Below are 13,750 nucleotides of genomic sequence, written 5' to 3' on the forward strand. Positions count from 1 at the left end.
GTTCCTGCGGGAAATAATGGACATGCGACCGTAAGTACTCGTTGTTGTCCCTTTGTGGCCACGTCACCTTCCAAACATGTTACATACGCCAAAACACCTTTGTGTTTGCACATGACATTTGGTTCCTCAACTGACGTGTCCCCTATATTATAGAACTAGCGACACTCTGGATGCGTCAGAAGAGGAGGCACGGCCCCAGTGTAGCCAGGCGTCAGAATCCGCTGCTCCCCTGGTCGCCCTAACCCCGGAGGCCACTAGAGAGGATCCTGGTCCAGTCGCCTCAGCGCCTGAAGCAGGACAACCGGACCAAGTGGCACCTAGTCAAGCAGCACCCCGCCGCAGACGTCCTGTTAACCCACCCGCAGCTGCACAGGTGGACGCCCGTGTTCTTGAGTACCTGCGCCGTGCAGCTGATGAGGACCAGCATGATTTTTTTTGTCGGAGCATGGCACCTTTGATGCGGCGGGTACCAGAGGATAGGTTGGTGCGGCTGCAAATAAATATGCTGTCGCTAATCGACTGTGCGACACCCCCGCTAAGTCCAGGCCGGTGCTTTACTTCTATTGAGCACTGGCGTAGTGTCTATATGCCCTCAGCGCGTGCCCATGTGCCAAGGCCCTCCCAACCTGCCCCCGTCTTCTCGCAGATGGCGCAATACCCTCCTGCCCCAAGATACCTCTCCCCTGCCCCAATGCCTGGGCCAGTCCGTCACTTTCCTCCATACTCCATACCTGGGCCAAGTTTACAGGCTCACATGCAGCCTCAGGGTTACCCACCGCAGTATCAACCCCAATATGCTGTGCAGGAACAGGCTCCTCAGGGCCGGGGACAGCATAGTGGTGCGGAACGGTCTGGTTACAGCTCGCCGACCCATGCCTATCATAATCTTTAGGGGCTTTTTTTTTTTACGGGCACATGTTAGAAAGCGATGACATGCTAGGAATCCCTACATGTATTTGTTGTATATGCATCATGTTGGTGCACTTTTTAGTTCGGGTATGTTTTCCCGCCTCTGTATTTTGCTGATATGGCGTGTATGTGCCACAAACATGACTGCTAAAGTTAGATATTTTGAACTTCTGTGTGGACAATCCTTTTGTTACCTTGCGCACCATTTCTACTGCCTCTACCGCTATGAGGTGCTGTTGCCTTAGAGGTTGTGACGGTATTATATTTCTCCACCACATCTTTGAGGTCTTCGTTGTTCGGAAGGGGTTTGGAATACCAGGAACTCAGCTGTAATTAGTATAGTTAGTGTTTGGCCATAACTAACTTTACTCACCCCGAAAGGCTCACATACATATAGGGCAGGAAATACATAGTTTCCACAAGAGGATGTGATGTCCATGCATTCTTGGCGTCTAAAAAGGGTATTCCAAGCGCCTACCGAGCTTTAAGCTCGCAACCCACGTCAAGGGGCCTCAAGTTTTGCGAGTCCCTAACCCTCCCCCACACCCCCCAAAAAAAAAGGCCTTGAGGGATAAACAGACGTTCTCTCAAAGAATATTAACTTCACCACACCTCAAATGGCAGCGTTCTGGCAGGTTACATCTCAAGCCTGCCTCTCAAAATACTCTGCAAATTGGTGGCGCACTCGCTGCCCACATGTCGGTGCCCGGCCAGGCCGAGCAGCCTGGCCCAGGCTGGTGGTGGGTGCAGATGTTCCCATATATTCCCCATCATGAGCGGCATCATGGATGCGGGTAAAGTTGTGCAGCACAACACAGGCTTTGATCACACATGTGACATTTGACGGCGACAATTGCATTGATGTCATCAGGACCCTCCACTTGCTGGTCATGATGCCAAAGGCACATTCCACGACTTTCCGTGCTCTGCATAGTCGCTGATTGAAAATGCGCCTACGGTTATCCAAGCCCCTCCGCGCAAATGGCCGCATTACGTGTCTGCTGAGGGCAAAACCTTCATCTGCAACCATAACATAAGGAACGGGTGGCCCGCTGGTGCCAGGGAGGATGCTAGGCTCGGGGACATCAAGTTGGTTGGACATTAGACGCTGGGCCATTCTAGATGAGCGAAAAATGCGTGCATCCGCCGAGCTGCCATAGGACCCGATGTCCACGATGGTAAAGCAGAAATTACAGTCCGACAAGGCAAGCAAGACTATTGAAAAATACTGCTTGTAATTGAAGTAGCGAGAGCCAGAGTGGGGCGGTTTCTGCACACGGATGTGCTTCCCATCGAGTGCACCAATACAGTTAGGAAATTGGGTGTCGCGTTCAAACTGCTGCGCTATGCGAAGCCAGTGTTGGGCCGTAGGCTGAGGGATCACGCTGCTCTTCAATCTCTGCCACAGGACCACACAGGTTGCTGGGACAATGCCGGAAATAGTGGAGACTCCAATTAGGAATTCAAAATGAAGGGCATGGTAGCTATTGCCGGTCGCCACAAATCTACAGGAAATCATACAAGCAAACCACAAAGCAAACATGTTAGTTAGGACATTAAGGACATAAAATAATGTGTAACCTGGATCACAAAACTGCACATACCGTAACGTCAGAAGGAGACGCTCCTCGGGGGAAATACAGCGTTGCATGTTGTGTTATTCCAGGCCGAACCAGCTCCAGCAGCATATCAAAGGCATGCACAGACAGGCGGCAAAAGGCCCGAAATTTCTCAGGGTGACAACGGAGGTCAGCAAAGAGGGTATGAAAATGCCCTTTAGAGGTGCGTTGGGCCACTATTGGGTGAACCCACATCCTACCTGATCTCCGCCGGTGTGGCCGTAGAAGGCTACCTCGTTGCCCAAACCTCCAGGATAGCATCCATGCTAATAGCACACGGGCCAGAGAGCTAGGTGGCATCAATGCAGTGTGGCAGACAAACTTCCCTAAAATACTGGTAGAAACAGTGGGTTGCATCCAAAGCACACAAATGAATTAACACAGGTGCACACATGAAGCAGGGGTATTGCATTCATGGCCCTTTTGAAGCCTGGCGTAAACAGAACAGCTGAGTGCGTTTTTTACACGCGCGGGAAAAACGCATGTCTTACGCGCGTATTACACGCATACATCGTTAAAAAACGCATTGCACACGCTGCTGACACGCGCGCAAAACGCTGCGTTGTTTGCGCGCGCAGAAACGCAACGTTCGTGTGAATCTCCCCTAATAGTAAAACATACTGCAACTAACTAATACTGCAATATCATGACCATATAGTGGTGAAATCCCAGTCCCATAAAGGCAACCTGCAGAGTATCATCACGCTGCAGGCTATCCAAGTAAACAGTACTGATTAAAAGATGTCACAGGCAGAAACCAAAACAATTAAATGCAGTGGCTTACAGCAACGTTTTCTCTGATTTTAGTATTTTCTTTCCATTTTTTATCTACCCGGCTCACGCCGCCATAAAGACTGATTCCAGCCATGCTGTTGAGACCCCTCGCTTCTTAAATAGATTGCCACAAGGGTTCAAAACTTTTTGTAGGTCACAAATTATATTAAGAGATATGAGCAAGTAATATGACAGTATCAGTGATATCCGCTTGACCCCAGTCAAAACCTAATAATGACATGTTTACCCTGGTGCTACAAGTGCACAATTGTCACGAAGGGTCTGTGGACCCACTGGGCTGTACTGCCTTGGCGGTATGGCAGCTGGCCAACAGGGTGCAGGACACAGTCTATAGTTCGTATAGGGTACCTGTGGCAGCTCGGACAGTAGCAAGGCAGGCTCGGCTTGGACTAGGCAGTAGGTAGACGTCAGACGAGGTGAAGCAGGTCAGACATGGAACAGCACGACTCGACTTTGGCACAACACAATGCTAGACCAGGGTGGTATGGAAATGCAAGGAACAGGAACAGGTACAGGAACTGGAACAGGTACAGGTACAGGAACACACTGGGAGGCCATCACTTAGACAAACTATAGAAAACAACAACAATGCTCATCATAGAAGCAGGGGGCTGGACCCCTCTTATAGTCCAGGGTACTCACGGGTCAAGGGTCATCAGAATGTCCGGTGCGCGCGCACGCTCGTGCCCGCTCTTAAAGGGGCAGCGCTGAGGTGATCCGGCTGAGGTGAGTGAACGCAAGCGCTGGCCCCAGCCTCCTCCTCAGGAGACGCCAGCACTTGCGTCCACTCACCTCTTGCCGACTCGTGGCTGCGGCTGTCAGGGGGAGGTTGGAGCTGACGGCCCACAGACACAGACATTACATTATCCCCCCTCTTATGCACCCTCTTCTTGGGACCAGAGCGAGAAAGAAACTTCTTCAGAAGAGTAGGAGCATTGAGATTCTCCTATGGCTCCCAAGACCTATCTTCAGGGCCAAACCCCCTCCAATCCACCAAATAAAAAGTCTTTCCTCTCACTCTCTTGGTGTCCAAGCTCTCCTTGACCTCAAAGATGTCTGAAGGGCCGCTGGAGGCAACCGCAAAGCTGGGAGTCTTGGAATAGCGGTTCAGGATCACTGGTTTCAGGAGAGAGACATGGAAGGAGTTGGGAATTCTAAGGGTGGGAGGCAGCCGAAGCTTGTAGGCGACAGGGTTGATCTGCTGCAGGACCTCGGATGGTCCGAGGAACCTGGGGCAAATTTACATGACGGGACCCTCAGTCGGATATTCCTGGATGACAGCCAGACCTTTGTACCAGGAAGAAAGCGAGGAGGTTCTCTTCTCCTTGTGTCAACGTTCCGTTTCATGCGGTCCACTGCAATTAGGATGGAGGATCGAGTCTGCTGCCAGATCTGCAAAAAGTCTCTAAACATGGAGTCAGCTGCAGGTACCTCAGAAGTATCAGGCCCCGAGAGAGGAATTTGTGGGTGCTGGCCGTAGACAATGCAGAACGGTGTATTCCTAGTAGACTCGCTGGTCTGATTATTGTAGGAGAACTCCGCCCACGGAAGCAGCTGCACCCAGTCATCATGCTGCCTGGAGATGAAGTGACACAGGTAGTTCTCCAAAATCATTCTCTCGACCTGACCATTAGACTGAGAATGGTAGGCTGAGGAAAAGTCCAACTTCACACCAAGAAGTCCGCAGAGGGCTCTCCAGAACTCGAGGTAAACTGAACCCCCAGATCAGACACAATTTGCTGCGGCAAGCCGTGCCGGCGGAAGATGTGTTGGATAAATAACTTGGCCAATTGAGGTGCAGAAGGAAGACCGGTCAGAGGAACGAAGAGGGCCATCTTCGAAAATCGGTCCACCACCACCCAGACAGCACTGCATCCAGCATAGAGAGGCAGGTCCGTGATAAAGTCCATAGCTATATGCTGCCAGGGAGCATTGGGCACAGGAAATGGCTGGAGCAGCCCAGCAGGTCTGGAGTGAGTGGCCTTGTTGGCTGCACATACAGAACAGGAAGAAACAAAGTCCACAATATCCTTGGGCAGTGTGGGCCACGAGAAATGACGAGCAATCAAATCCCGGGTCTTACGTAACCCCGCGTGACCTGCCGGTCTAGAGAAGTGTCCCCAGCGGAGGATTCTTCCACGATCAGCCAGGCGCACAAAAGTCCTATCTGGAGGAATGTCCCCAACTTGCAGGGGATTGACCGAGACAATGCAAGATGGATCAATAATGTTCTGTGGACTCTCTATGGTGTCTTCTGTCTCAAAAGACCTGGATAAGGCATCGGCCCTCACATTCTTGTCGGCCGGGCGATAATGAAGCTCAAACTGGAACCTTGCAAAGAACAGCGACCACCTGGCCTGATGAGGGTTCAGCCGTGGGGTCGTCTGGAGGTAGGTCAGATTCTTGTGGTCCGTAAAAATCAAGATCGGATGAGCTGCGCCCTCTAGTAGATGTCTCCACTCCTTCAGAGCCAATTTGATGGCCAGTAACTCCCGATCCCAAATCGAGTAGTTGCGTTCTGCGGAAGAGAAGAGCTTGAAAAAGTATCCACATACCATTGACTTGCCCTTGGGACCTCTCTGGAACAGGAGTGCACCAGCACCGACAGAGGACACATCCACCTTCAACGAGAACTGCAGAGAGACATCCGGATGATGGAGGATAGAGGCTGACGTGAAGGCACTCTTCAGGCTCTTGAATGCGGACTCTGCCTCGGGAGTCCACACCTTGGCGTTCATACCCTTCTTAGTAAGGTTAGAGATGGGAGAAGTCAGTGAGGAGAAGTTCGGAATAAACTGCCTGTAAAAATTAGCAAATACCAAAAAGCGCTGTATGGCCCTCAAGCCTTGAGGGCGTGGCCACTCCAGGACAGTCTTTACCTTTTCAGGATCCATCTCGAGACCTCGATTCGAGATGATGTAGCCCAGGAAGGGTAGAGCATCCTTGTCAAACACGCACTTCTCCAACTTGGCGTACAGACAATTCTGCCTAAACCATAGCAGAACCTGACGGACATGTTTCTGGGGCGTCATAGGATCTGGAAAAAAAATCAAGATGTCATCAAGGTAGACTACAACACAAACATAGAGGAGGTCACGGAAAATGTCATTCACAAACTCCTGGAAGACCGCGGGAGCATTACACAGGCCGAAGGGCATTACTAGATACTCATACTGTCCATCACGGGTGTTAAATGCGGTCTTCCATTCATCACCCTAGCGAATCCGGACTAGGTTGTAAGCCCCACGCAGGTCTAGTTTAGAAAAACTTTTTGCGCCACGTATACGATCAAACAGTTCAGAGATCAGTGGCAATGGATATTTATTCTTCACCGTGATCTAGTTGAGACCACAGTAGTCGATGCAAGGATGAAGAGAGCCATCTTTCTTTTTGACAAAGAAGAACTCGGCTCCTTTAGTATGAAGCCCCTTTCCAAGTTCTCTTTCACATAGGTGGAGATGGACAGAGTCTCTGGCAAGGAGAGAGGATATACCCTATCTTGGGGAAGGGATGCGCCAGGAATCAGTTCAATAGGGCAGTCATACGCCCGATGTGGGGGGCAATGTCTCCGCCTCCCTCTTGCTGAAGACATCCGAAAATACAGCATAATGACTTGCCAATCCTGCCACAGACCGAGGCAGCGAAGGCTGAGCCGAACGAATCCGCACCAGGCAACGACCTTGACACTCAGGGCCCCACTGGAGAACCTCTACAGAATTCCAGTCCAGAACTGGGGCATGCAGTCGGAGTCAAGGCAGGCCCAGCAACAGAGGGTTAACAGCTTTCGACAGGACAAAGTAAGACAGAATTCCGGAGTGAAGGGCTCCCACTTGGAGCCTCAGCGGCTTGGTCACAGCTATAACTGGGTCTGGCAGAGGTAGTCCATTCACTGAGGAAACTGCCAACAGCCTCTTCAGAGGGGTGGTGGACAATTGCAGAAGGTTCACCAGATCTCTGCGGATGAAATTAGCAGCGGATCCAGAGTCCAGATACACAGAGACCTGATGCGTTCTCTCACTGGACACTATGGTCACAGGTATGGACAATTTAGACAAAAGTCCACCTTTACCCAAGGTTGTCACTCCTAGCAACAATAGGTTCTGGTATCTTTGGGGGCACAGGCGCACAAGATGGCCATCGAGACCGCAATAAAGACAGAGTCCAGATGTGCGTCTGCGTTGTCTCTCTTGGGTAGATAACTTATACTGATCCATTATTACCGACTCCTTAGGAGGATAGACATCTGAGGACAGCAGGGGTTGCTGTCGAACCACTTGGAGGCGTTCACGGATCTGTATATCAATCCGGGCAGTGAGAAGGATGAGGTCATCTAGGGTAGACGGCAGATCCCGGGCGGCAAGTTCGTCATTAATTATGGAGGATAGTCCATGCCAGAATGCAGCCACCAGAGCCTCATTGTTCCATAACAGCTCTCCCGCCAGGGTGCGGAAGAGGATGGCGTACTCACTCACGGAGGTGTCTCCTTGGCACAGGTTAATCAAAGAGGCCACTGCAGAAGAGACCCATCCAGGCTCCTCAAACACCATGCCAAAAGTCCGGAGGAAGGCAGGGAAGTCACGGGACTCTGGTCCCTGTCTCTTCCAGATAGGGTTCGCCCATGCAAGAGCCTTGCCAGTGAGGAGAGAGATGATAAAAGCGACCCTGGCGCCATCAGACGAAAATGTCCGAGCATAAATACAGAAGTGGATCTGGCATTGATTAAGAAAACCAGGACAGGTACTTGCTTCTCCATCATAGCGGTCAGGAAGTGGCAAAGAAACATGTGGGTCAATACTGCCAAGAGGTGTAGTCTGAGGATCAACATTGCCAGGAGGTGTAGTAGGAGGAACGGCAGCTTGTGCCTCCTGCCAATGTGCAAGAATGTTCAACGCCTGAAGGAATTTGTCCTGTCGAGACCAGAGGTCCAGCATATCCACTCGCATCTCCTGTGACGTCGTCATAGTCTTGAATCGACCAGCGGGGTCCATGGCCTGAGCGTAATGTCACGAAGAGTCTGTGAACCCACTGGGCCATACCGCCTTGGCGGTAAGGCAGCTGGCCAACAGGGTGCAGGACAATGTCTATAGTTCGTTTAGGGTACCTGTGGCAGCTCGGACAGTAGCAAGGCAGGCTCAGCTTGGACTAGGCAGCAGGTAGACGTCAGACGAGGTGAAGCAGGTCAGACGTGGAACAGCACAACACGACTTTGGCGCAACACAGTGCTAGACCAGGGTGGTATGGAAATGTAAGGAACAGGAACTGGAACAGTTACAGGGACTGGAACAGGTACAGGAACAGGAATACACTAGGAGGTCATCACATAGATAAACTATAGGGAACAACAATAATGCTCAGGCATAGAGGCTGGGGGCTGGGCCCCTCTTATAGTCCAGGGTACTCACGGTTCAAGTGCGGGATCCGGCTGAGGTGAGTGGACGCGAGCGCAGGCGTCTCCTGAGGAGGAGGCTGGTGACAGCACTTGCCGACTCGTGGCTGTCTCTGTCAGGGGGAGGTTGGAGCTGACGGCCCGCAGCCACGGACATTACAACAATAGTGTCTGCAACTACTAACAGCTGGGGGGCCACATGTAACTCCTGAGACACTGGTTTTCCTAACACAAACGCCAAACAATAATAGCACCACACACTGTACTCCATGAATATATTAGTGCCACAGTGTGCCCCATAAATATAATAGTGCCACACAATGTGCTCCCTGAAAATAAAAGTGCTATATAGGGTTTTCGCTAAATGTAATAGTGTCACAAGCATGAATATAGTGCCCCCCACAAAGTAAAAAATGCTCTCTGTTCACCAGGTACTGTCTGGTAAATTTTATCCTGGGGGAAGCACACAGTGCTGGCCCATGAGTAGCGAATCCTGTTAGGCTCCTTTCACACTGCATGTCCCCTGCACGTCTGATGTATGCATCAGGAAAGCTCCCAACGCATACATCAAATGTACCCATAGGCTCCCATTATACCGACAGAGACCATAATAGTGTCCTTTGTACTCTATCGGGCAGTGTGCATCGGTAATACAGTTTTGGTTTTTTTTGCTGAATAGAATAGCGTAGTCGACTACAATATTCTATCCAGAGGCATCCAGTAAAGAAAAGTTATTTAACATGGGAGCCTGTGGGCAATGGATAGCACTGTATGGCATCTGCCACTGTTAGGCATCTGTCACAGCCTCTGTTTAATGTATATGTTGGGAGCTTTCCCGGCATATACGTCAAAATAAAAACGCAGTGTGAAAGTAACAGCTTGATCATTTAGAGAAGCGCTTCTCAAAGTTTTTCTACTTGGGCTTCGCCAGCGAACAAAATTAATACTATAGTTTAGCACCCATATTAGCCTGGTTGCCGCTTTGCATTTCAGCAATCATAACTTTTTTATTTCTGTTCAATATAGCTGGGTTGCCGAAATGCTAAAAAAAAATAAACAATTAAGCTGGATGTGACGATACAGAATATGTTCTTTTATTTTATGTATTGGGACTTATAATTTAGAAAGATTAATACAATAAAATTAAATATGGACAACTGTGTGACAATCTACAGTAGGAGTGAAAGCGCAACAAGGATTAAAAAAGAAGTAAATATTAATCCGCACAGCGCTAATCTTAAAGGGGTTGTCCACGACCGGACAACTGATGACCTATTCACCGGATAGGTCACCAGTACACCAGATCTGTGGGAGACCGACACCAGGAACCGGCACCGATCAACCACTGCAACTGGGCACCGGACGTCCATGCTGGAAGCAGTTGGCTCAGGTCATGGAATAGCGGCCGAGCTGTAGCATTCAAGTGAATAGGAGCAGAGCTGCAGTTTGGCAGCACGGCCGCTATGCAATGTACGGAGCCAACTGCTTCCAGTTCCATACACTGCATAGTGTGCAATGACAGCCGATGCCCGCAAGCATCCAGAATGGCTAATTGGTGCAGGGTCAGGGTGTCGGACCCACACAGATCATGTACTCAAGGTCTCGAACATAACGAAATGTGAAGAAAGTCAAAGGGTCTGAAGACTTTCCGAATGCACTGTATCGATTATATTATACTACACTACTATACTACTACTACTAATAATAATAATAATAATACTATCCTACTACTACTACTACTACTACTACTACTACTACTACTACTACTACTACTGCTACTGCTACTACTACTACTACTACTACAACCATTACTACTACTACTACTACTACTATTACTACAACCATTACTACTACTACTACTACTACTACTACATCCATTATTACTACTACTACTACTACTACTACTACTACTACTACTACTACTACTACTACTACTACTACTACTACTTCTACTACTACTACTACTACTACTACTACTAATAATAATAATAATAATAATACTATCCTACTACTACTACTACTAATAATAATAATAATAATAATACTATCCTACTAGTACAAAATCAGTTCTTAGGGCATACCTAAGTATGACCTAACACAGTGGTCCCCAACCAGTGGCTCGAGAGCCACATGTGGCTCACAACCCCCTGCTTGTCATAGGGACCTTGAGTTATAACCATTTGCCCTTCATACGATATGATATTCACATTAGCAAATTTACAGACTTATCCTATCCCCAAAAAAGTGCCAATTTGGGTGGTGGAACAGCAATGTGTTAAATTTAAAACTGAAATATTATGATTTTGGATTTGTCTACCTTTAATATGTTAAAAGATTTTACTTAAATGCGGCTCTTGACCATTACTTAAAATTGAATGTCGCTCACAAGGTATAAAAGGTTAGGGACCACTGGCCTAACAACAGGGAATATGGCCAGACAGTCCTGGGCTCCTTTAATGAACCTTGGCCTGTCTTTCCATACTAGGTATAAGCCCCAATCGCTCCACAAGGGAGTCCACCCCCAGTCAGACTCTACATTTGTTAAAATACAAGCAAAATAGAAAAAATGTGTTAACATGCTTAAAAAAATAAATAAAAATACTGCTGCAGTTAGTTTTATTATAATTAATACTTAAAGTAGACTAATAGACAAAAGTATTGAAATAAAGTAAGAAAGAAACAAAACATGGTATTAATATAACATCACACGTCAATATAAAATATAGATAAACAATAAATGTATATAAAAATATAATTATAAGGCAAATAACTAATAAATATAACTGGTTAATTTAATAATAATAAAAAAGTTTTGTTCTGGTCATTTATCTTCTTCAAAGAATTAAGTGCACGGACAACAGTGTTGGCTCCCAGACAATAATATATCACATAAAGTTTTCCAGCACATTGCATAAAATCCTTCACAATTTATTTATCAAAGACACATAGTAATAAAGTAAAAGACACATAGAAATACAGTAAAATAAATTTAGTAATAAAGTAAAAGACACATAGTAATAAAGTAAAAGACACATAGTAATAAAGTAAAAGACATATAGTAATAAAGTAAAAGACACATAGTAATAAAGTAAAAGACATATAGTAATAAAGTAAAAGACATATAGTAATAAAGTAAAAGACATATAGTAATAAAGTAAAAGACATATAGTAATAAAGTAAAATACATATAGTAATAAAGTAAAAGACACAGAAATACAGTAAAATAAATTTAGTAATAAAGTAAAAGACACATAGAATTAAAGTAAAATAAATATAGTAATAAAGTAAAAGACGCATAGTAATAAAGTAAAAGACACATAGTAATAAAGTAAAAGACACATAGTAATAAAGTAAAAGACATATAGTAATAAAGTAAAATACATATAGTAATAAAGTAAAAGACACATAGAATTAAAGTAAAATAAATATAGTAATAAAGTAAAAGACACATAGTAAAAAATGTAATAGACACGGTAATAATGTAAAAAAACAACATTTCCACTTACGAGTTTCTAGCTGTAAATAACTCAAAAGCTACACACAAATTGAAACGCATAAGCAGAAACATTGCTTTTAACGTTACTACTATTTGTCTTTGGTAATCAAAGTTTAAAAGATTTTATGCTTGAAAACTGTATGTGATAGTTCATTTCATGTAAGCTATGCTTGCTGGTGATATATACACTAGTACTATAGTACACTAAAAACAAGTTGAAGGGGAAAAAAAACAAGAAAATCTATTTTTTATTATTATTTATTCAATAATACAATTTATCTAATAAATAAATAAATTGCCAAGTCAACAAAAAGTATAACACACCAGCATTACTCCCAGAAAATGTACAGCTGCAATAAAATAAAAAAACGAATATGTAGTTAGATAATTATTGAACTTGTACCCCTAACTATAAAATGTGTGACTATACCCTCAAACCTTCTGTGATCCGGTCAGAGATATTCATCATGAAACATTTGAGCATTGCACAGAGTACATTCACATATACAAATGGGGCTACTTGCACTTGGTTATATTGTATTGACTAACCTGTGCACATATAGGCGCTGTGTGGTATTTTCTGGGAAAACATTAATGTTTAAGTTGCTCCGGGGTATGGAAAATTGAGTTGTCTTTATTGTAAACGGAGGGCACCCCAGGCGGTGGTATTACCGTGTAGACCAAAAACTAACACAATGGACCGATACGTACTAGTGACGTCACTTTGGCAATACGGTGGCTCAGACAAATCTGTTTCTTTATGGTGATGTACCCCTTGCAATGCTCAAATGTTTGATTAGTAACATCTCTGACCGGATCATAGAGGGTTTGAAGGCATAGGGATACATCTTATAGTTTGGGCTATGATGCAATAATCATATAATTATATAACATATACATTGATTATTTTAATGTCTGAGATGTGATTGCTTAAGTAAGTAACTTTTTGAATTTAATTCTGGTCTCATCAATATGATATAACATTTAGGAATAAATATGCATCCAAGAATGCCAAAGTTTGAAGCCAGTATAGCAAATATCTCCACCAGAATTGTATTTTTTCCAGTCACCCCCATGTAAGCCGGGATAAAAGCCACCCAGACGCTGCAGACAACCAGCATGCTGAACGTGATGTTTTTAGCTTCATTAAAACTATCTGGTAAATTTCTGGCCAGGAAAGCAATAATGAAACTGACAGCGGCCAGTAGTCCCATATAGCCCAGGAGAATGGAGAAAGCCAATATAGAGCCGACGTTACACTGGAGAAAAATTTTGTCAACAAATATATGAGAATTATTTTCTGGAAAAGGCGGTGCCACCGATAACCATACAATACTAACTAAAATTGGGATAAATGAAAAGATGAAGACCACACAGTTGGTCATTTTTGGTCCAATAATATGTTTCCAGACACTTCCGGGTTTGGTGGCTTTGAAGGCCATGTAGACCTGAAGAGTTTTAGCCAATATACAGGAGATTGCTATTGAAAAGATGATTTCAAATAAGGTATGGCAAAGAATACAGGTGAAATGTACAGGACGACAG

General features: G+C 45.7%; 1 protein-coding gene across 1 annotated transcript in view; it reads right to left on the minus strand.

The window, feature by feature from the left end:
- The window catches only part of LOC142710267 (vomeronasal type-2 receptor 26-like), a 72,859-nt gene that overhangs the window by 24,109 nt on the left and 35,000 nt on the right, over positions 1 to 13,750 (minus strand). The window contains exons 8-9 of the mRNA XM_075848670.1: positions 13,546 to 13,685; positions 13,276 to 13,464 (exon numbers count right to left, since the gene is read on the minus strand). Of these exons, the coding sequence (XP_075704785.1) occupies positions 13,276 to 13,464; positions 13,546 to 13,685 (329 nt within the window). The remainder of the gene's footprint in view (positions 1 to 13,275; positions 13,465 to 13,545; positions 13,686 to 13,750) is intronic.

The sequence above is a fragment of the Rhinoderma darwinii genome, chromosome 1 (genome assembly GCF_050947455.1).
Source record: "Rhinoderma darwinii isolate aRhiDar2 chromosome 1, aRhiDar2.hap1, whole genome shotgun sequence".
Taxonomy (NCBI): domain Eukaryota; kingdom Metazoa; phylum Chordata; class Amphibia; order Anura; family Rhinodermatidae; genus Rhinoderma; species Rhinoderma darwinii.